We start from the raw sequence: 21,117 nt of genomic DNA on the forward strand, positions 1-21,117 counted from the left end.
TATTGTAGAGTTATGCAGGTGGGCTTTGACCATAGTTGCTAGTTTTGCACACTAGTTTAGACTCCAGGGAAACCTAGTACAGAAAATCACAACTCCAAGACTCTTTCTTAAGAACACAAACATCTGTCGGGCAAGGCTGGGGAGCGACAAGGGTTCTTTGAAAATGCAAACCAAGGCATTTCCTGGAGTAGAGTCTCCATGGAAACCTCCAATCCAGGAAATGCTACGGAGAATCACAAGGCTCATTTTTAATGAGAACACAAACACACCAGCAATGCTTTGAAGCCACAATACAACAGGGGGGGGGACACACAACAACAACTCAAGGGAGTTATGTCTCTTTTTCTAGTGTGCCAGAATAAGAATAAAAACCCCTCAATTGTAATAATTAAATAAATTTATTATTTTTTCTCTGCCCATCTGACTGAGTTGCCCCAGCCGCGATGGGCAGCTACCTCTTAAATGTAACTAAGGGAAGGAAGGATAGAATGCCACCCCACTCTTATTCTGCGGTTGCCATTGACATTCCTCCTCTTTTCATCCCACCTCCACTGCATCCCGAGCCTCAATGAATTGATGAAATAAACTGGACTGAAACACAATAGCCAGAAAAAGTCCCGCCTGGTGTCAGTTGAGTTTCTCTTCCTCATCTGCTCTTTCACTGACTGCAGTAACTCCACCTGTGTGATGACTTCCAGGGAAAGATGTAAATAACTCAATCATATACAGCTTGCAGGTTGGGGCCATTCATAATGTCCTTTGATAGTCAATGTTGACTCCTTTCTGGCTACATGTTACCAATCAGAAAGGGGGGCGGGGATGAAAGATGGAGGAGTGTAGAATCCTGACACCCTACCTAAGCCTTTCCTATGGAAGAGTGTTTGTATGTCATTGCCCCCCTTAAAGTTCACCCCCCCCCCAGAGACATGGGTGGGACCTGCTGGCCACAAATAGTGATGGGTGATGATTGGCTCTGTTGTGAACAGCAGTATGGTTAGAAGAGGGACTGGTTAGCCACTCCAGTCTGAGGCAGTCTGATTAAGTGAAAATCAAATCATATGCATATGGGGTTAGGATAGCTGTGGGGGATGTTGTTGTGGGGGTTCTGAAAGTCATGGGTTGCAGAAGCTGACCAGCCTCCCTGCTAAGAACACTGAAAGATAAGTGCAGGCTAGTTTCTCATAAAACAAATGAGGAGACCATGACCTGTATGGATTGCCTCATATCTCAGGTTCTACAAAGGGCAGAAACTTGCTTTTTTTTAGATAGATAGATAAGACAGATAGGAAGGCAGGAACTGAAAACTGGGAATCTAGAGATTATGGCTCATCCAGTTGCTTTCGCACCTCTTTGGATGTTCTTGATTTCTTTCAACCTCCTTCAACAATAAAGTGGAATTCTTACCACCTGCCACTTGGAAATTATGGTTCTATTAATGCAACCTAAAACTGCATTAGATTTTTCTGCAGCCGCATGACACAACTGACTCATATTCAGTTTGCAATCACCTAGGGATCCTTCAGTCTATACGGCAATTAATGCTTTACCCTGAAAGTTGCACATGAAGAGGGAGTCATTCTGTCTATAAGGCAATTAATGCATTACCCTGAAAGTTGCACTGAGCACCATATACGGTAACTGGAAAGGCATCTAAGGAGGTTTAGAAATAAATGAATACTTATGGTGTAGGGCAGGGGCAGGGGCAGGGGCAGGGGCAGGGGCAGGGAATTGATGGACAGAAGGGAGATGGTGAATCAGAGTGATCCTATTGGCCAATTTCTAGTGGACCACCTAGTGGTTGTTGGAATTACTGAAAAGAATCCCAGACTAAGTTAATTTTGGCTCAGCAAAGGACTTCTTATGTGTTTAAGAAACAACACAAATTAGTGATTAGTTCTGACTTAATGATGATGAGATCTTGAGTACACATTCTTGCTTCAAAAATTCAAAACACAGCAATGAGGCCATAGGGTTTTTGTTTTTTTAAGACAGTAGGTTGGGAGTGCAGCTCACTCACCACTAGGCTAGATGACACCTTAGTTTCAATCTTTTGATGTTCAGAAAATGTTACTTGAAATACAAAAGGCAGTTTGATATAGTTTGTTGAGAAAGCAGGATGACAGACATGAATGAAAAAGCATCCCTCTGAGAAGTGGGAGATGGGAACATACCTGCTATCTCGAAGCGTCTCCTGGGAAGCAGTCATTTTCTCTGCAATGGTCTTGACACTTGCCTTTTTGCTCCCTTTCTGCATGAGTAAGAGGTTTAGATAATAAATTCTAAATTTGCGAGAGATCAAGATCTGGTTCAAGATCACCCAGTGAGCTTTATGACTAACCAGGGTTCTGAACTCATGTTTCCAAGTTCAGCCATCTACCCACGCACTATGCTGGCTCCACAGAACATGTCTTCTTAGGGCAAGCATATGGGATTGTACATGCTATAAGATACTGAACCCCATTTGTACTGATGTAAACCTCTAGAACGTCTTTTGTATAGCTAAGCATTTAGCCCTATCCTCAGTATACTGTATTTTATTTTATTGCTATGGCTAATGTATGCATCTGGTGAGGTTGGCTTCAATTTTGAGGGGCCACGGGGTGAGAGCTCTTTTGTGGGTCCCCTCCTTTTTTGGCTTATTTGGGGGGCAGCGGCAACAGGCAGGGGTCCGAGAAGCATTTGGAGAAACACCAGGATGCTGGGCCTAGTAGTCATTTTAATTTCACACAGTCACCTAGAGTATCGGCACAAACAGTGAGAACTCTGCATTGTATGAAGAACCACACCAGAATGTTTTGAAGGGGGTGGGGCTGCAGGTGCCATCACTGGAACCGGCTGTGCACTCTTTGAGGCAGGTTTCATGGAGCCAATACTCTAGCTTCCTGGGAGGTGAGTCACTGTAGCTTACTTGAAGGTAGGGGAGCTGGTGGGGAGGTCACTGCAATGCAAACACACCAGCAAAACCAATCTGGCACAATAACTGCTTCACCCCTCCTGATAAGCAATGGTGACCTTCCTGCCAGGAAGTTAGGGTAGCAGTTTTTTTTGCCCTGCTCAGCAAACCACTTCTGGGTAAGACATTCTTCCTTCTGGGTGTTTAGGGAGGAGGAGCTTCCAATCTGGGCTACTGCCAGATAATGAAATGGGAATGAGATGTGGATGTGAACTGTCCACAAGTGTAGCTGGCTTTCCTTACTTCATTTGGCTCATCTGACTGCACAGCAGGTCGAGGATCTCCAGGAAGAGGTGCAAGGGTGATGCTACTGAAAATGGCACGGCCATGCTCAACTCTTTGGAAACAGCCACTTTCATTTTCTATATAAACAAAGAACAATGTATAGTCAAGGGAAGCATCTATCTATTTTCCTGTGGTGTTTAATGAGTGATCAAAACTTAAATAAATAATATTAAGTCTGTTGCAGGGGAAGGTAAATGAAACAAGACACAATAAATGCTTGTGGCTCTCTACTGCAAGCTTTGGGTCCCTTTATAAAAGTCACCTTGAATATAATAGTGGAATGGAAAATTAGCATGTTGTACCTAAGCTCTCAGCAGCTGTGATTTACTCTAGCAATATCTCCAACAGTATTTATAAAATTCAGTACATTGACATCTCTCACTTCCCCCAAAGAGCAAAAGGCACCATGCCTGGTACTCTTCTCCCCACCAACAGTTTTCTTAGCAACTATCTTGCAAGGTAGATACGGATGAAATTGAAGCCCTATATATGTATCAACACTCATGTTTCTCATGGGCATGGTGATGCATTCCGGCCTCTGCATAAAGAGTGTACCTGTAGCAATGGAGTTTTTGCATGGTCCTTCCAAGCGACCCAGAAACGTTCACATTTGGGTTCAGGCTGACATGGAAATCATGTTATATTTGGGTGGTACTGGCTGCCAGTTGGGTACTTGTAATGTGGGATGGTAGCTTCAGTTGCTGCATGATAGCTTCAATTGTATACACTCCATGAACCCATTCTAGTGAACAAACATATATGGGACCTAGGTTCACCACAGTGCCACTAAACAGTCACCCAGCTCCAAGAGAGAGTGAAGCTGGAACTTCCAGCAACATAGGATACTTTATCACAGGTGTGAGGAAACTGTGGCTCTCCAGATGTTGCTGAGCTGCAGCTCCCATAATCCTTGGACATTGGCTGTGCTTGTTGGAGCTGCTGGAAGTTGTAGTTCAGCAACACCTAGAAGGACCACAGCTTCCCATGCTTGTTACATCATTATCAATACTGCCTAAATAATGCGTCTGTGAAGGTTGTGTCCCTTAACAGCTCTAATTTCCTGGCCCTTTGGGGTTGGAAAGGTCTGAACCCTGACACTATGCCACACCTGGGTAACCTTGATTTCCTACCCTCCCCCAACTTCACAGTATTAATTTGATACTTTCTTTAAAAGCATATCGCACCACCATTAGACAAGGCAAATCAGGAGTTAGCAGCTGCAAAATCTTTATTGAAAACTATTAGTGCATTAAGAAATTGGAAATTATGCTGTAAGCAATATGGTTCCCATTCACTGCTCAGAACATAAATACTGCTAGTACAGCGAAAGCTAATGAAGAGAGAGGTGTTAAAAGAACGTCCTTGCAAAAGTGGAAAGGCGAACTTTTTAAATGATCAGGTGGAGACACCATGGAAAGTTGCGCAGCACTTAACAATGTGAAATTTCACTGTGCTGGGTGTTTAGTGCAGGAAAAGCAACCTTTCTTTCGGTCAATGAAGTGAGAGAATGGACAAGACAAAGAGTAATGTTCTGCCAGCATCAACAAGACGTCACCCAGGGAACTGATTTGTGTACACACAGAGGCGGATTTAGGGGAGTGCAACCAGTTTGGTTGCACTGTGTGCCAAGCCTTGGGGGTGGTGCAACTATGATTTTGATTGGAACATGGGAGGTGAGGGTGCTGGATTTTGGTATTGCACTGGGCACTGCTGAAATTTGAGACCCCAAGGTCCACCACTAGTACATGAGCTGGCTTAAGAGGATGGCTGTATGCTGGCACAGGTGGCAAGTGTTATGCAGGCTCAGTGGCCTTTTGAATCAGATCCCTTCTGCCACTGGGAATGAAAGCTGGGAAATTTTGCATTAATATCCCAGAATCTGCTACATGCCTCCAAAGGCCAATCATATGCTACTGTCCAATATAAACCCTCAGGTCCTTCTGCCTTCCCTATTAGTCAGAGCAACAAGTTCAGTTTCTCTCTGGGTTGCTACCAAAACCCTCAACTTCATCCTGCCTGGGATTGTCTGAGAATTCTGATGAACATAGAAATGGAAGTGGAAATTGCTGGGGTTTGCTCATTCGGTCTCATGTCTGGAATGGAAATAAATCCAGTGAATACCGATCAATTGTTGTTGTTTTTAGTCTGCAAACAATATGTAGTTGACTCCCCCCCCCCTTTAAATTGTGCTTCCTTGGCATTGAAATGAACGGTGTGGAAATAATTGCATCATTAATTACATTGAATTTGTAAGTTACGTAAATAATGTTAAATAGCAGACAAGGAGATGAGTAGCATAGTATTTGGTGGAAACTGAACTTCAACAGAACAGAAACAGCGCTGGTTGTGATGAAGTCAGGTCAGAATATAAACCACTGCTTTCTTGCCTCCCTAATCCTGCCCTGTAGTGATTGTCCACTCTTGGATCTGTTTTCATGTGCTGTATGCAAAGAGCCACCAGGGTTGGAACTAGGAACTCTTGGCTCTGTGAGCAGGTTGCAACCAGAGCTGTAGACTGGAGCCTCTCCCTGGGCAGTGACGTACTCTCAGGTTCTGAACTAGGCTCAGCTGTGCAGGCTAGACATTGGATCCTCTCAGACAGGAAGGGTATCAAAGTCTAGACTGGGACTCTGCCTGAGAAACAATGCCTCCCTGGTTGCACTGTGTCAGATCTGCATCCTTCACGTAACTCTCTCTTCCCAGCTCCTGCCTCCTGTCTGACAGCTGCCCGCAGCTCACAATAAAACCCAGTTTAATTGGAGACTCCCATCTCAGGAGTGCCACTTCTGAAATCCACCCTCTGTGTCTATTTTTATTACAACAATTATGTCTTGATCAGCAAGATAAAGGTCAATCCGTCACCTTGTGGGGGTGGTGGAATGGAGTGGAGGAAGCAGGAGCAGAATGACTAGTCTCATAATGACTGCAGAAGATGGGGCAGTTTGACCTCTCTGGGAGTGAAATGTCAATTAATTATCTTTTTCTTTATAACCAACTCAATTACAACATGCTAATCACCTGTGTAGGGCATAAAACTAGGAGGAGGAAGAGAGGAAAAGGGGATGGCGTGAAAGGAGAAATAGCTATAAACATCTATGACTTTGGGCGTTAGAGTCATTATTGTTAAACGGTATGCACACCTTCTAATAATGGAGCATAAAGAATTATTGGCTGTTGATGGGCTGGTCTGAATGTTGTAATACTTTCTTCCTTAAAAAGGGTGTGAGGGGGTGAGATAGGGTGACTGGTCCTTGGGAGCGGCAGTTGTGTCTTATTTAAAGGTGACCAGACACAGCGCATTAGCCTTTAATGCTTGATTCAATTACCAATAAATGCCAGTTAACTAATGAGGAAGGTGGGGAAAGGAGTGAGAAGCATAGACTTAAACCACAACCAAAAGCTATGGAGCAGCCGTCACCAACCTCCTTTGGTGGCACCATGTTGGGGAAGGTTGCCTTAGGAGTCTAGTATTTCCTGCAAGGCATAACCCATCCACGGGGCCCATGTTACAAAAGAACCATGGGTGCAACTCATGGTTCACTGAAGTGTTTTGCATGTCAGTGAAGCTCATGGCAGGTCTTTTCAGTTATGATATCCTTGTTATTAAATCATCATCATAACCACTCCTTCTAATACAGCGGTACCTCGGTTTTTGAGCGTCTTGGAAGCCCAACGTTTCGGAACCCGAACTCCAAAAACCCAGAAGTAATTGCTTCCATTTTCAAATGGGCTTTGGAAGTCAAATGCGTTTTTTTTCTTTTTTCTCCATTGACTTTATTGACTCCTTTGCTCCTTGGTTGTCAAACATTTTGGAAATTGAACGGTCTTCCAGAACGGATTACGTTTGACAACCGAGGTACCACTGTAGTGAGCTAAGATGCTAAGAGTTGGCAGGGGTAGAGCCACAACAGAACCACTGAGAAATGTGAGGCGGGAGGGACAGAAAATTAGGGGAGAAAGGGAATAGAAAAGAGTATCCCAGAATACAGCATGGCTGCCTGGAACTCAGAGCCAGAACACGCCAACTGCAACCTTTTGTTGCAGGCCCTACTTCCCCCCTCTAAAACTGAACTTGAGCGGTCCTGTGCCTACCAGTTGGAAAACAAAATGAGCCCACTCAAAATTTCTAGTGCTGTGTCAAAATCTGCCCTCCAATTTCTTGAAGGGCCTAACGTTCTCTCTAGAGAAACTAGAAAAAATATATCTCTACTTAAAATGAAAGGCGGTTTATTAATGCTGCTGCTTGCTGCTACTAATATCAGTATGGTCACGAAAACCCTGAAGTTTGCAGACATACAAAAATCTTCCTTTAAAAAATATTGAAACAGGCAGCCCCCTCCCCTCACAGCTCCATGCAGCATGAACATGCTTCACAAGCACAAAATGTTTCAGGTTGGTTGGAAAAAATACCAATATAAACTGAAGGTGGTGGTAGATAGAATTGGTTATCCTGCCTGGAGGAGGTTATGGCTGGCTGGAAACCATGAAGGAAGCTCTCATTGTTGGATGTCAGGGTGCAGTACAATGTTCTGTCATAGAAAACTGCCATATACTGAGCCAGACCACTGAGCCATCTAGCTCAGTACTGTCTACACTGACTGGCAGCAGCTCTCCATGATTTCAGGCAAGGGACAATCCCAGTCCTGCCAAGAGATGCTGGGGAATGAACCTGGGGCTTTCTGCATGCCAGGCAGATGTTTTGCCACTGAGCTACAGCTATATTACAAATGAACCAAAGTCAAATTGTTAGGTTTTCCATAAAGAAAGTACACTTCATGTTTCCAATAGGAAACCCCAGCCTTCCCTTAATGTAAAACACAGGCAAAAGATTCAACAAATAGTTGGCTTTTGAGCATTGGCTGAAAAAGCACAAAACAACGAAGCCTGAGATTTCAATCAAACATCTCCCTATAAAATTACATTCCACCGAGTCTTACAAAGCCAACGTCAATTAACACACAAAAGAAACCTCAATGGTACGTCAAAGCAAGGGTGTAACTTTATTTGATGAAAGCAAGGAAATGAAGGGGGCCAAAGTTACCATTCCATCCTCATAATGTTTGGTCTGTGTGGATCTTATCTAACATATGAAAACCAAGAACGGTAAAAGAAGGGGGAAACTGCTACAGGTGCCAGTGCAAGTTTATACAACCAGTAGAACTGAGTGGTGAAGCTTTGCCTGGACTTCACTACTTCAGGTTGCAGGTCTGCTTGTCATAAAAATTACTCACTGTTCTGCCACAAAAAAATGCCCCCTGCCCACAGAAAGCGAGCATCTCAGTGTGGGGAGGCTAAGTGCAGAGATTTGGCTTTTCTTACAGCTCAGTGGGACAGCACCTGCTTTTGCATACAAAAGGTCTAGGAGGGCTAGGAATATTCCTTTCCTGAAATCTTGGACAGCCACTGCTAGCCAGTGTAGACCAGGCATGTCCAACTCTCAAGAGACTGCGAGACTGGGGGGGCGGCATCGATCAGGATCATGTGATCAACCAGGATTGACCAGGGACGCCCCACGATCGACTGGTAGATCGCGATCAACCAGTTGGACATGCCTGGCATAGACAATACTCAGCAAGATGGATCTACAATATCTTTTTTATATATATAAAGAATTTATTGGTTTTTCAATACAAAGAACAATATAACACATACACCTACACAACACATCAAACACAAACCCCACCATCGAAACACAACAAAACAAAATACACCAACAATTCTTATTCTTGTTTCACAAAAAAAAAACTTTTCTTGTTCACGTCACTACTTAGCGACTTCCCCCGTTTTCCTCTCCTTTGGTTCCAAATCAAATTTACTTTGGTAACTTCTCATCACTGAAATTAAGTCATTAATAAATCTAAACTAATCCAACTTCTTATAGTCTTATTTTTACTCCTTAATAATCCATCACTTCTTATTTTATATCAAATCAATTCCAAATATTACTTCACAATAATTAATACAACTTTATAACATAACATATTACTTCTTGTGTCATATCATATCAAATATCTTCTTTCACTTAGACTGCTGCTAATAACACAAAGAATCAAATATCTCTTCTCTAGTTCAAAAGCTTAAAATCTTAACACACCGACTTCAGGGTACCATAATAAACCATCCTAATTTTTATCCTCAATATATTTCACCCTATCCCTTTTCTGACCATTTTCTTACGCCATCTCGGGACTTCCCCCCAGATGCTCCTCCAACTTATATCTCGACCAAATTCCAGAATGTCCTCTTTTCCTGTAAATCCACAAATCCAGACACAGTCTATTACAGTCTTTGCAGGGGGCATCAGGGTACACCGATCCTCATTTTCCAGCATCTCCGCTTCGAAGTTCCATTCCTCTTTTGCTTGTAAACAGAAAGGTCTTTTCCCCATCATTCCTGGGCCCTCACCCCAGAAATTGGATATAAATTGTCTCCTGGTCCTGGGACTCTCACTCCAACAGGACGTTCCATCTCTTCGGAGTTGCAAAAACAATGTATTTTGTACTTCAATAATCCCCTTTAGCTCCCTGTCAAAGGACTCTTCCAAATTAGCCATGTTCGCAATAGTCTGTTCTGTGGGATATAACTGTCTTGCCATATCCTGGTTCAGCAAAGTTAGTTTCTGGTTCAGCAGTTCCAATTTCAAAATAATAGTCCTTTGTTCATGCGTGAGACCAGAGTCCAAAGCCAACTTGAAAACAAAGCCCAACATGGTAGAAATGGGCACAGGGTATCAGATTACAATATTTGCCATCTTAATCACAGTATTTTTCCATTTCTAACACAAATCTCCGCAGCCATTTTCCCTGGAGTTAGGGCGAAAAGATTATATTCCATCCTTTTTAAAAAGAAATATTTCCACCAACTTTGATCCCTTAAAGGGGTCTGACCGATCTTGCCTGTATTTTGAAACATTTGTATCCTCCATTGTAGCAGCAGTCGCCATCGCTACAGTTACTTTCTCTTTCTCCAAAGGGAGTCAAAACGGGCTTCCTTTTCCTCATTTCTCCCGGAGAGCCAATATCAAAATCAATCCACTGTTAGAGTACTCACGGCCAACGGGCTTCCTCTGCCTTTCTTTACCAGGTAGAACGATATCGCTCACCGCGAGCGGCGGCCGCCGCTTCACCGGCCCGGTTGGGGCATTCCTCCTCAGCCCAGCTCCGTAGTCCCTTCACCCCCACTCCCCCTTTACAGGGGGAGCGAGGGAAGGGTTCGGAGCTATCGTGGGCTCGCCGGAGGGCCCAAGCCGCGGGACGCTCAACCCGCGGCTTACCGGAGCCCCGCTTAGCGGTAGCGGGGCTCCAACCCCCGGGTCGGCCTGAGTCGCTTCGCTGCCGAAGCGACCCACGACCGCCCGCGATGGCGTCCTCGCCGGAAGTCAAGATGGATCTACAATATCAGAGAGATCTGGCACAATATAAGGCAGCTTTCTGCGACCCTGTGGATGGTATCCAATGTTAGTCCTACTAAGTGTAGACCCACTGAAATTAATGGGCATGACTAACTTAGGTTCATTAATGTTAATGGCTCTGCTTGGAGTGGGACATAGCTGGAGATAACCCAAAGTCCTAACAGAAGCACAACAGTTGGCAGTTAGACCATCTGATATGTATGCAAAAGGTCCCAGTTTAAATCCTTGGCATCTCCTGGTAAAGGCTGGAAGAGACCTCCTTGCCTGCAATCCAGGAGAGCCACTGCCATTATGTGTAGACGTGACCGAGCTAGCTGATTTTGCTCAATGTAACGAAGCTTCTAAGCATAGCCCCTGTAAAGTGGGGGGGAATCCTTTTTCAAAAGACTTCTTTTGTCTCCCACACACATTAATGGGCTTAACAAAGAGACAGCCAACACAGTGCCCTCCAGATGTTATTGGACTACGACTCTCATCAGCCCCAGCCAGCAGCCTGACGAGTCATCTGGAGGGTACCATATTGGCTACCCATTTGGTGTGGTCAGCCTGAACAAGAGAGACAAAGCCTCAGAATCAGAGGACCACACTAGCTTGTGCAGCTGCTCCCTGTCCCTACCCCCCTGCACTTTCTAAATTGGAAGCTAAAGTTATCTTTAAACTATGTTGTTTTTTTCATGGTCTCAAATCCAATTTGCAAGGAATTGTTTGAAACATATTCCCCATTGCCAGGAAAACAATAGCAGTCCTCCAATTATCAGCACCTGCATTACAATTCAATGAGTTTAAATTGCTAAGGGGCTGTGGCTGATACCCTACTGACAACAATTAGCATTAAAAAAAAACCACATTCTGCAGTTTAAAAGCAGTGGGTGGGAATTACAAAAGGTTAACAGACTAAATATAAAAATCTTTTTGAATATAAAATCAATGCGTTTTGTTACTAAAAATCTGGGTACTGTAATTTAACCAAAATAGGGTTTAGAGTATCTGGCATGGTTCCAGATGCGAGAGAGATGTTTTTCTTCTTCTTTCCCATTTGAAAGGAAATGCAGAGCAACCAATTGGAGAGTTTCTGCCAGGCAGGAGGTTGGGAGGGAAGAGAAGGGGGAAAGAAAAAGGAGCAGGGAAAGCTATTTAAAAAAACAAAAACCCACAAAACAGTTAAGTCCTGTATACTCAGAACTATTGAGCTGAGATTCTTCCAATGCTGTACACACCATACATCCAATATTATTCAACATATCCAGAAGGTAGGACCTGAACCAAAGATTCAAATTACAAGAGAGGGTGGGGAGGATTTAGATGAAACATTAGAAATAACTCCCTGGCAGTATGAGCTAGTCAGAATGGAACAGACTGCCTTGGAAGATGGCAGACTTTCCTTTATTACAGGTTTTTAGGCAAAGGTTGGATGGCCACTAGGGATGCTGTAGAAGTGGATTAGTCTAAATGACCATTGGGATCCTTTAAGACTCTGAATTGTAGCCAACTAAGTCCAACTCAGAGTAGACCGATCCAGATCCAATGTAATCTGTGGCCCGATTGCAGCTGGAATCCAATACGGGCACGACTTTTAGTTAGCCTCATATCTTAGGAATTTGTCCGTACCCACCTATCAGCGTTTATTTACCAAAGCTAGATTAAATGTATTTCTATTGGAAGTTCTAAATGGTAGATTGAGAGGCATCCCCTATCAGAATAGGCTTTGTTTATGTTCTCAGGACGTTGATTGCATGAACCACATCCTACTGCATTGTGGGCAGTATGAGCAAGCAAGGGATCAACTGATCAAAACCTTACTAGCAAATTTGCCGGGGAAACCTGAAGCCTCCCATATTAAATACCTTCTGGAGGATAGGTCAAATGATATTACAATGACCGTGGCAAAGTTTCTTTCGGAGGTCGCAAGAAACAAAGACCGTCATGCTCTAGACATAACAAAATGACTACCTAGGTCTCTTTCGCCTGCTGTTTGGTTGTTTAACTGTATCTAGTTTGGAAACTGTTTTGTGGGTCTATGGACCACAGTAAATACACACACACACACACACACACACCCCAATTGAAATCAACAGTCCATTAACTTCAGTGTGTCTACTCTGGGTAGGATTAACATTGGATACAAAAATCCTGTTGGTGGGCTTCCCACAGGCCACAGTGAGAACAGGATGCGGGACTAGATGGGCCTTTGGCCTGAACCAGCAGTCTCTTCTTAAGTTCTTGTACTCATCTGCGTATGACAGCTCAGGACCAAAATATTAGCTGTTCATCAGTTCCTCAATTCACTCTTGAAAGTTGCAGCAGATTATAGGCCAGATTTAATACACTCTTAAGGGAGCTGGGGTTGATTCATAGAGATGCTTGAAAAGCTCTTAGGGTCCAGGTGTGAATGCTGGGTGCTTGCAATGTTCACCCAGAAGAAGAGGTGAGCATTGCAACTTCCCCAATTTCTTCTCTGACCGTGCTTACAATCTGGGCTCCGTTGTTAGGAGGCAGAAAAACTTATTCCTATCCATGCTCTCCCACCTTTTACTAGCCTTTCCCCAAACTAAAAGAAGTCCCAAATGTTGTAGTCTTTCCCAGAAGGGGATTTGCTCCTTTTTCCGATCAATTTGCTTCCCCTTTTCTGCACCATCTCTTTTGGGAGATATCACTATGGAGCAAATAGCGTGCCGGTCTCTCTTGGTGAACAGAGGATAGAAAGTTTAATGACTATGCAGTGGGGAGTCATGCTTTGCGACAAAGTATAAACCAGCTCCAAAAAAAGCAGCTGAAAGCTTCCAGAGTTAAATCCATCTTCCCATTGACCATAAGTTGCAGAAGTACAGTCGTACCCCAGGTTACGTACGCTTTGGGTTACGTACTTTTCGGGTTACATACTCCCGTAACCCGTAAGTGTAACCCGCCGTGCGCAATCCGCGCATGCGCAGAAGCAGTCTGCACACTTCACACATGCGCAAAATGGGTTGTTTGGGTTACATACGTTTCGGATTATGGACAGCAACCCGGAACCAATTAAGTATGTAACCCGAGGTACGACTGTATTCAAGTGGGGAGGGGAAGTAGATGTCTTAAGATATAAGAATATCCCCTGGATAGATCAGGTGAAAGGCACAGCTAACTCAGCATGCTGTTCTCTAAGTTGCCAGGCAGATGACAACAGGAAACCTGAAGGCAACACTGCTCTCCCCACTTGTGATTCCCATCAATTGGTTACTGCCTCAAGCAGTGAAGATAAAACATAGCCATTGTGCCTAGTTGGCACTGATAGCCTTATCCTCCCTGAATTCAAACAATCATCTTTTAAAGCAGGTGTGGGGAGCCTGTAGCCCTCCAGATGTTGCTGAACTCACATCAGCCATGGGAAGCATGTCCAATGGAAAGGGATGATGGACATTGTGATTCAGCAACAACTGGAGAACTAAACGTTCCTCCCACCTGTTTTAAAGCCACACAGGTTGTTAGCCATCAAGATATACTGCAGGAGCAAATTCCATGGTTTAACTCTGTGCTATGTGAAAAAGTACTTTCTTTTGTCTGTCCAGAACCTTCCAACATTTTGCTTCACTGGACTGACGTGAGTTCTAGTATCATGGGAAGATCCATTTTACCCTATCCGCTTTCTCTACACTATGAATATTTTTTAATGCACCATTCAAAAATGTAAAGTAAAGCAGTGATTTGCATGGTCTGTCTCAAAAAACAATGCTTCATTAAATAGAGGTAATGTTGGGGGTGTGTGTGCTTCAGACACATCCCACACTTTTTATCACCATCATCAGCATGCTTTCTGCCATTCCCCATTCCTCTGTTAACAGAGTGAAGCAAAGAATTACTCCTGGGTTGTTGTTCCTTTAATTGCAAAATCAGCAAACAGATTAATCATCACTTTTTAGCTTTGTTTCAGTGGAGAAAAGGAGATTACCAAAGTGTATAAAAAGGTCGCAGACAGGGGAAATCTTGCAAGCTTGTTTGGACATATAGTCAAACAAAGGAGAAATAAATGTAGGCGCAACCACGTTATTGTAAAAGGCACTCCAGGCCTCGACATGCTTAATCCTTTCAGACAGATCTGTGCAGCAGCAGGGCCAGATCATGGAGATTTCTGGGCTTTCCAGATAGAAACTTACACATGGACTTCTCCCTTCCTCTCTGCCTGCTACAAAGATTTCCCAGCATTGCCCTGTACTTATTTAAACAAATATTATGACCAAGTAAACCACAGATGGAAGGTGAACTCCTTAACCCTTGAAAAATCTTAAGGAAAGGAAACAGAAGCGCGGGGGGGGGGGGGATAGAGATTGAGGAAGAATTTTATAAGTGTTAACCCTTCAAAGGTGCAAATGAAGGACACATCAGCCTAATATCCCCAAATGTGATGGGATTCATAGGAGGGAGTGTCACAAGGCAGGGGCGAAATTTGGCTTCATTTCACCTGGGTCAAAGACCCAATTTGGCACGTGCACACACATTGCACATTTGCAGAGGGGGGGAGGCTGGGAGTGGGCAATTTTGTTTTAAAAGCTTCTATAAATGTAAATGTATCTACCTACAAATACAAGACTACAGGTTTCATAGACCAAGCCTATGAGGCAGTTCCATTTGGCAAAAGGAGGAAGCTGCAATAATTTATTTTTGCAGGTTGTTAATAAAATTCTGCTGTGGGTTAAACCACTGTGCTGCTTGGGCTTGCCGATCAGAAGGTCGGTGGTTCGAATCCCCACGACGGGGTGAGCTCCCGTTGCTTGACCCCAGCTCCTGCCAACCTAGCAGTTTGAAAGCACACCAAAGTGCAAGTAGATAAATAGGTACTGCTCTGGCATGAAGGTAAACGGCGTTTCTGTGCACTGCTCTGGTTTCACCAGAAGTGCCTTAGTCATGCTGGCCACATGATCTGGAAAAACTGTCTGAGGACAAATGCCAGCTCCCTCAACCTGTAAAGCGAGACGAGCGCCGCAACCCCAGAGTTGTTTGCGACTGGACTTAATTGTCAGGGGTTCCTTTATCTTTACCTTTAAGGACGTTTTTCTTTCCAAAATGCATTGGGCAGTAATAAAAGATTTTGGCTGCTTGGGGCACTTTTTGTCTTTAATTTATTCCTGCATTCATGCTCTTACCTCTCTCTCTCTCTCTCTCTCTCTCTCTCTCTCTCTCTCTCTCTCTCTCGTATCATGCTCTATTACTCTTCCATGGTCCTCTACCCATTCCAGGATATTTCCAATGGGCTGTCTCCAACTAAGTCCTACTCAGAGTAGACCCACTGAAATTAATCAACCCAGGTTAGTTATGTCCATTCATTTCAATGGGCCTATTTGGAGTAGGGCTAACACTGGATATATAACCCAGTGTCCATAGTGGGTGATTCACAAGAAGATGACAATTTTCAAACAGCTTGCAATAAAAAGCGGCGACAGAAGATGATGTGGGAGATTTGTGCTAGTAATGACTGTTTGAGGCATGTGAGATCATGGTTCGGCTATGAATCTACATGCCTGAGCGACTGAGTGATGAATCTACATGCTTGAATCAGGCCCAGAGTACTCAAGCAGGAGCATAAACAGCTGCCATGTAGTCAGAGCTCTACAGCAGGTCTGCACAACTTGTGAACTGCCAAGCTGATTGCAGACTACTAGCTAAGTAACTCAGCCTGCTGGCTGTTTGACAACATCTGTTTTTGCAGTCCCAGACTGGCAACATACTAAGGAGGTTTATTTGATGGGCTGCTATGTTTAACTCGGTGATAGGGACCCTCAGGCCTGGGAGCCAAATGCAACCACCCAGGCATCTGTCTTCCCATGGCACTCTCACCAGGCCTTGCCCCTCATAGGCCCTAATTTGTACCTCCCTTGAGTGTTTTTGCCTGACTGGAATGTGTCCTTGAACTCTGATAATGCTTCCTGCTTGCCCGGATGGAGGGCAGAGAGGGCTGTGTGTTTCTGCAGAAACTGGCCTACATTACAACGGCAAAGTTTACATTAATTGCTCTGCCCACCTCTGCTTCTGGACCCTCCAACCACTAGCATTTTTTGTAAATTACAAAAAGGAGATTTGTTATGCTAGGGTGACAAAAGACTTTAATCAACTTTAATTGCACAAAACCTAAAGTTCTGTGGTGTGTCTGAATTCCTTCCACAAAACAGTCCCAAAGCACTCACATTTTGCTTTGCTTTGTTTCCGTCAGTGCAAGTACTGTGTAATCACCCTGTGTTCTCCAAGCCTACAATCCTTTCCAGTAGGCTAAATGTATTTCTAGACATTCCTGAAGATAATTTGTACTAGGCATGGAGTTTCTTAGAGATTTATAGCCCATCCTATTCCCAGGATGGATTACACAAATATTTAATTTTTTTAAAAAAAAATATATGAAAAGAGAGAGAACGAGGGGCGGGAAACCTCCTAAAGTACAAGGAGTAAAGCAACATGCAGCAGCTGGACTGATGATGGGTAAGTGGACGGTTCCACATGCCAAATGAAACATACAGAGAAAAGCATATGGCACAACTTTACTTTATGATAGAAGATTAATCTGCTGTAGGAGGACAGAGCACTCATGTGATTCATACAGGAACCCTCCTGGTTTTAGAATCCACAAAAAAAGAAAAGAAAAGCATGAGCACAAAAGATTTTCTCAATATTGCAACCCTTCCCCATCTTTAAACATTTTGCAAGGAAATGGAGCGAGAATGTTCAGGAGTGGGTTTATTCAACTGGCCGTCCCCAAGGGTCAGTTCAATCTTTGGTTATATTGCAAGAAGGACACCAGATTAAGAAAATCCCTATGGGATCAAAGGCAAGGCTCCATGGAGTTCAGTGTTGATTTCCAAGAGCAGTTAGCCAGATGCCTTTGGGGAAGCTAACATTCAGACCTGCCTCTTGTTCTGTCTGAGGAGGAACCACAGCTCAGTTGTACAGTCCATGCTTTGCATGCTGAAGGTCCCAAATTCAATCCCTGGCATCTCAAGAAAACCTGGAAACCCCCAGGCTGTCACATATAAACTTCTGTGGGTGATAAATTTAAAAAAGCTCTTGTGGGAGCTTCTTCATAGCCTTACACGAGGTGCACAAATAGAGGAGGTCCTCTGGATTTAGGATTACTTAGGAAACTGCCTTAGAGTCAGATCATTGGTCCATCTAGCTCAGTCTACATGGGCAGGCAGCAGCTGTCCAGGGTTTCAGACAGGGGACAATTCCCAGCCTTATCTGGAGGTGCTGGGGATTAAACCTGGGTCATTCTGCATGCAAAATCAGGTGCTCTACCAATGAGCTATGTCCCTGAATACCATCTGCCAGTTTCCTGCCCCACTTTCCTCACACAACACTTCTGCAATGGAGCTGGAAGCAGCCCTTTTGTGAGTGGAAAACAAACTTTGCTAGCAGGATCTTTTGATCTAACCCAGTAACTGTGAACAACTTACGTGGGTAGTGAAGAATAAGTAGTGATTTTTTGAAAAGTTCGATGGTGCATTCGGACTGCCACTATTTTGAGCAAGGAATTCAAGTGCACACTGTAAATTTAGGCTGGCACAATTAAAGTGGGTTAAAGAGCTCTGGCGCCCTGGTGCAACAAATCCACTTTAAAAAAGAAATTGACTTCTTGCAGTTGGAATTGATAGGGACATGCAATGAAAAGTGTGGGATAAACGAGATGATTAACAGGAAAACATATAAATACCCTACAAACAAATCAAACTGAATATAGGCTGAATGCTTATTGTCATACATCTGCTCTGCACAAAAATCAGAAGGAGTACTCAGTGAAGACCAGATATAGTCTAACCCGGGTGTAAGCTTTCCACAAGCAAATTGCAATGGATGCTCAATAAATAGGTCATCTGGAGGTGCCTCAAATCAGAAACATTTCCCATTGCTAGAAGAGAGATGGAAGGAGGATTGTTGGTGAAGTGTCATGAGCGACGTTTGGAGTGTCTTCACAGGAGCAGATGAGCAATGACAGGAAATAAGCCGATTTGTATGGAATTTGCTTTTCATGGTTCCCAAAGACAAAAAGGAAAGGCTGAGGTGCCACAAACATTCTACATTTGCCTGTAGTCAAAACTGAAGGCTTAGCCTTCAGAGAAATCTCTGATTATCCTCAGGCAGCGTACATTGGCAATTTTATAATTTTAACACTGGGGACTTAAGTAAAACTCTGGGAAATGAGAGTGCACTGGGCTTTGATGTTGGCCAGAGGGTATTGGCAGAAAATAAGTCTGTGTCTGTGTGTGCTGGGGGGGGGGTGCAAACACAGAGGAATTAAAACTGACTTCAAAAATGAACATGGTTGGGCCCAGAAAGATGACCCAAGAGCTGCAGGTTAATATTTAGATACCTATGATTTATAGCACTTGAACTTTCTTTTTTGTACCATCCATGAGAACCCATTTGCTAGAAAGTAGGAGATTCAAAGCTAGAACCTTAAAGAGAAAAAACAAAAAGTGAGAAGCCCCAGCTATTTCCCCTGCTTAATAAAATACACTTGGAACCAAACCTCTGTGGGAGTTTCAGCATTAGAGGATTTCCCCCTTTACTTCAAACCTGGAGGTAAAGTAGGATTGGGGAGGAGGAAGGGAACTTGACACATTCAGTGAGTGGCACGGGGGCAAGCTATTTTCACCTCCGAAAAGACATGAATGCCTGGAAGAGCCATTCGTATATATTTTTTGAACATTTATTCACTGTGTTTATTAGTTTCCTGCTAGCTTTATCCTCTGTGCAGCTCTCTGTGTACTAGAACTCCTGAATTCACTCGGACTTGCCAAATCAAGAGTTGCTGGACATCAACGTTCAGTGCCACATATCCTATTAACTGAAACTCTGCAGGCCAAGATGTAGTGTAGTGGTTAGAGCAAGAGAGGAGAGATCGCCAACATAGTGCCGACAGATAGGCAGGCACCCACAGAGGCCCTCCCTTGTGCTTGGAAGAAACATCCTACTGTTGCCATGTGTGGTAGTGCAGTTGGTGGGTGGGTGCGTTTGTGGGTGTGTGATGGGGTGGAGGGAGGCGCGGAGAACTAGAAAGCCATAATTAACCATATAGAGATGAGGGAGACATTTGATTCGGCTCACATTTAAAGGTGGACTTACCTAATTCACATCTTTCTGAAACAAAACACAAACTGTAATACAGCCATCCTTGGAAATATGCACTTTTCCGAATTTGGCAATGCAGTTCCCCAGCCAAGTAACGTGTACAAATATGCAGACATTAGTGAAAATAACATGCCAAAAAAGGCATTATGTTAAGGGGAACTGCTTTGCAAAAATGTATTTATTAGGTGAAATTCCCACTAAAATGCGGATGAATTTTCACATTAAGAAAACTAATGAATCCAAACTGATGTGGAAATGTGGAGAACTGAATTTAAAATGGGGAAAAATGAAATTTACAGATTCACCCATCCTTAACTGTGGTTTTCCATTACTATAGTTCATGGCTTTCAAACAAGCAAGGATTTGTAAGCCATATTATAACTTGTTTAGGAGCCACTAGCTTAGTTTTCTGGTTCAGATGTAATGGAAAGCTATGGTTTATGGTGGTTTCCTGGCTTGTCTTCTTGTTTGCACATGTAAGGAGGACTGATACAGGAGGAAAAGGGCTACATTCCTCCTGCATATTCTGGTTTATTAAGCCTGAATTTGAATGCAGCCATTCCCTGCCCCCTTTTTTGAAAGCTGCCTTACAGCACTTCTTTGCAGGCTGCAAAGAAAGCAGACCAAGAAGCTAAGACTCACAGGTCTGATCCTCTCTGGCATTTCTTATGGCCTTGTTGACTTAGTATTTCTAAGAACTGCTGCCTTTGAAACCACCCACCAAATGTACCCCAAAGTTGGCATGAACTTTGGGGGGGGGAGCATGTTTAGGAGCCCTGGTTTCCACTGACCGTTCATTTTTCAGTCTCGTAAATTCCACACAATTTAAGACATGTAACAAAATAGCCATCTTCGGTGCAGAAGTATGAGAAGTATTTTAGCTGATGCAGCAGAAAACACAATGATATAAACCAAACTTTAAAACAGATGGATTAAGAGGAACTGGACAGCCAGCAAAATCATGTTGCTATTGTCAGTGCCTGGAAACGGGCTGTACTGTTGCACATTGTTTTATAAAACACAAAGACCGCAAGGGGAATATTCTTCCTCAGTATGCGTGTATCATTCCACTAGTACTATGTAAGACTAAAACAAACAGATCATCACCGTTGCTTGGAGTGCATTTGTTAATGGGGTGGAGTCACTTTAAACAAAAATTTATTATCATTTAAAAGTTGAAGGGAACAAAATATTCAGATGACAGTAGAAAAACCCAACTAATATGTTGCAGGCTCATGAAAGTAAAAAAAACCCAGGAATGGCTGGCTTAAAGTTTACTCAGAATTAACAGCCTCATACCCAGCCGTGCTCGGGAATTCTAAGAAACAAACAAAAAACCACTGCAATTTTGTAATCTGTGGTTAAAATCAGGGCAGTT

The 21,117-nt window shown here is 43.5% G+C and overlaps 1 protein-coding gene across 1 annotated transcript in view; it reads right to left on the minus strand.

Moving 5' to 3' along the window:
* Positions 1–1,945: 1,945 nt before the first annotated feature.
* The window catches only part of MORN1 (MORN repeat containing 1), a 66,698-nt gene continuing 47,526 nt past the window's right edge, over positions 1,946–21,117 (minus strand). Inside the window, exons 11-12 of the mRNA XM_033156958.1 lie at positions 3,197–3,315; positions 1,946–2,248 (exon numbers count right to left, since the gene is read on the minus strand). Of these exons, the coding sequence (XP_033012849.1) occupies positions 1,946–2,248; positions 3,197–3,315 (422 nt within the window). The remainder of the gene's footprint in view (positions 2,249–3,196; positions 3,316–21,117) is intronic.

The sequence above is a fragment of the Lacerta agilis genome, chromosome 8 (assembly GCF_009819535.1).
Source record: "Lacerta agilis isolate rLacAgi1 chromosome 8, rLacAgi1.pri, whole genome shotgun sequence".
Taxonomy (NCBI): Eukaryota; Metazoa; Chordata; class Lepidosauria; order Squamata; family Lacertidae; genus Lacerta; species Lacerta agilis.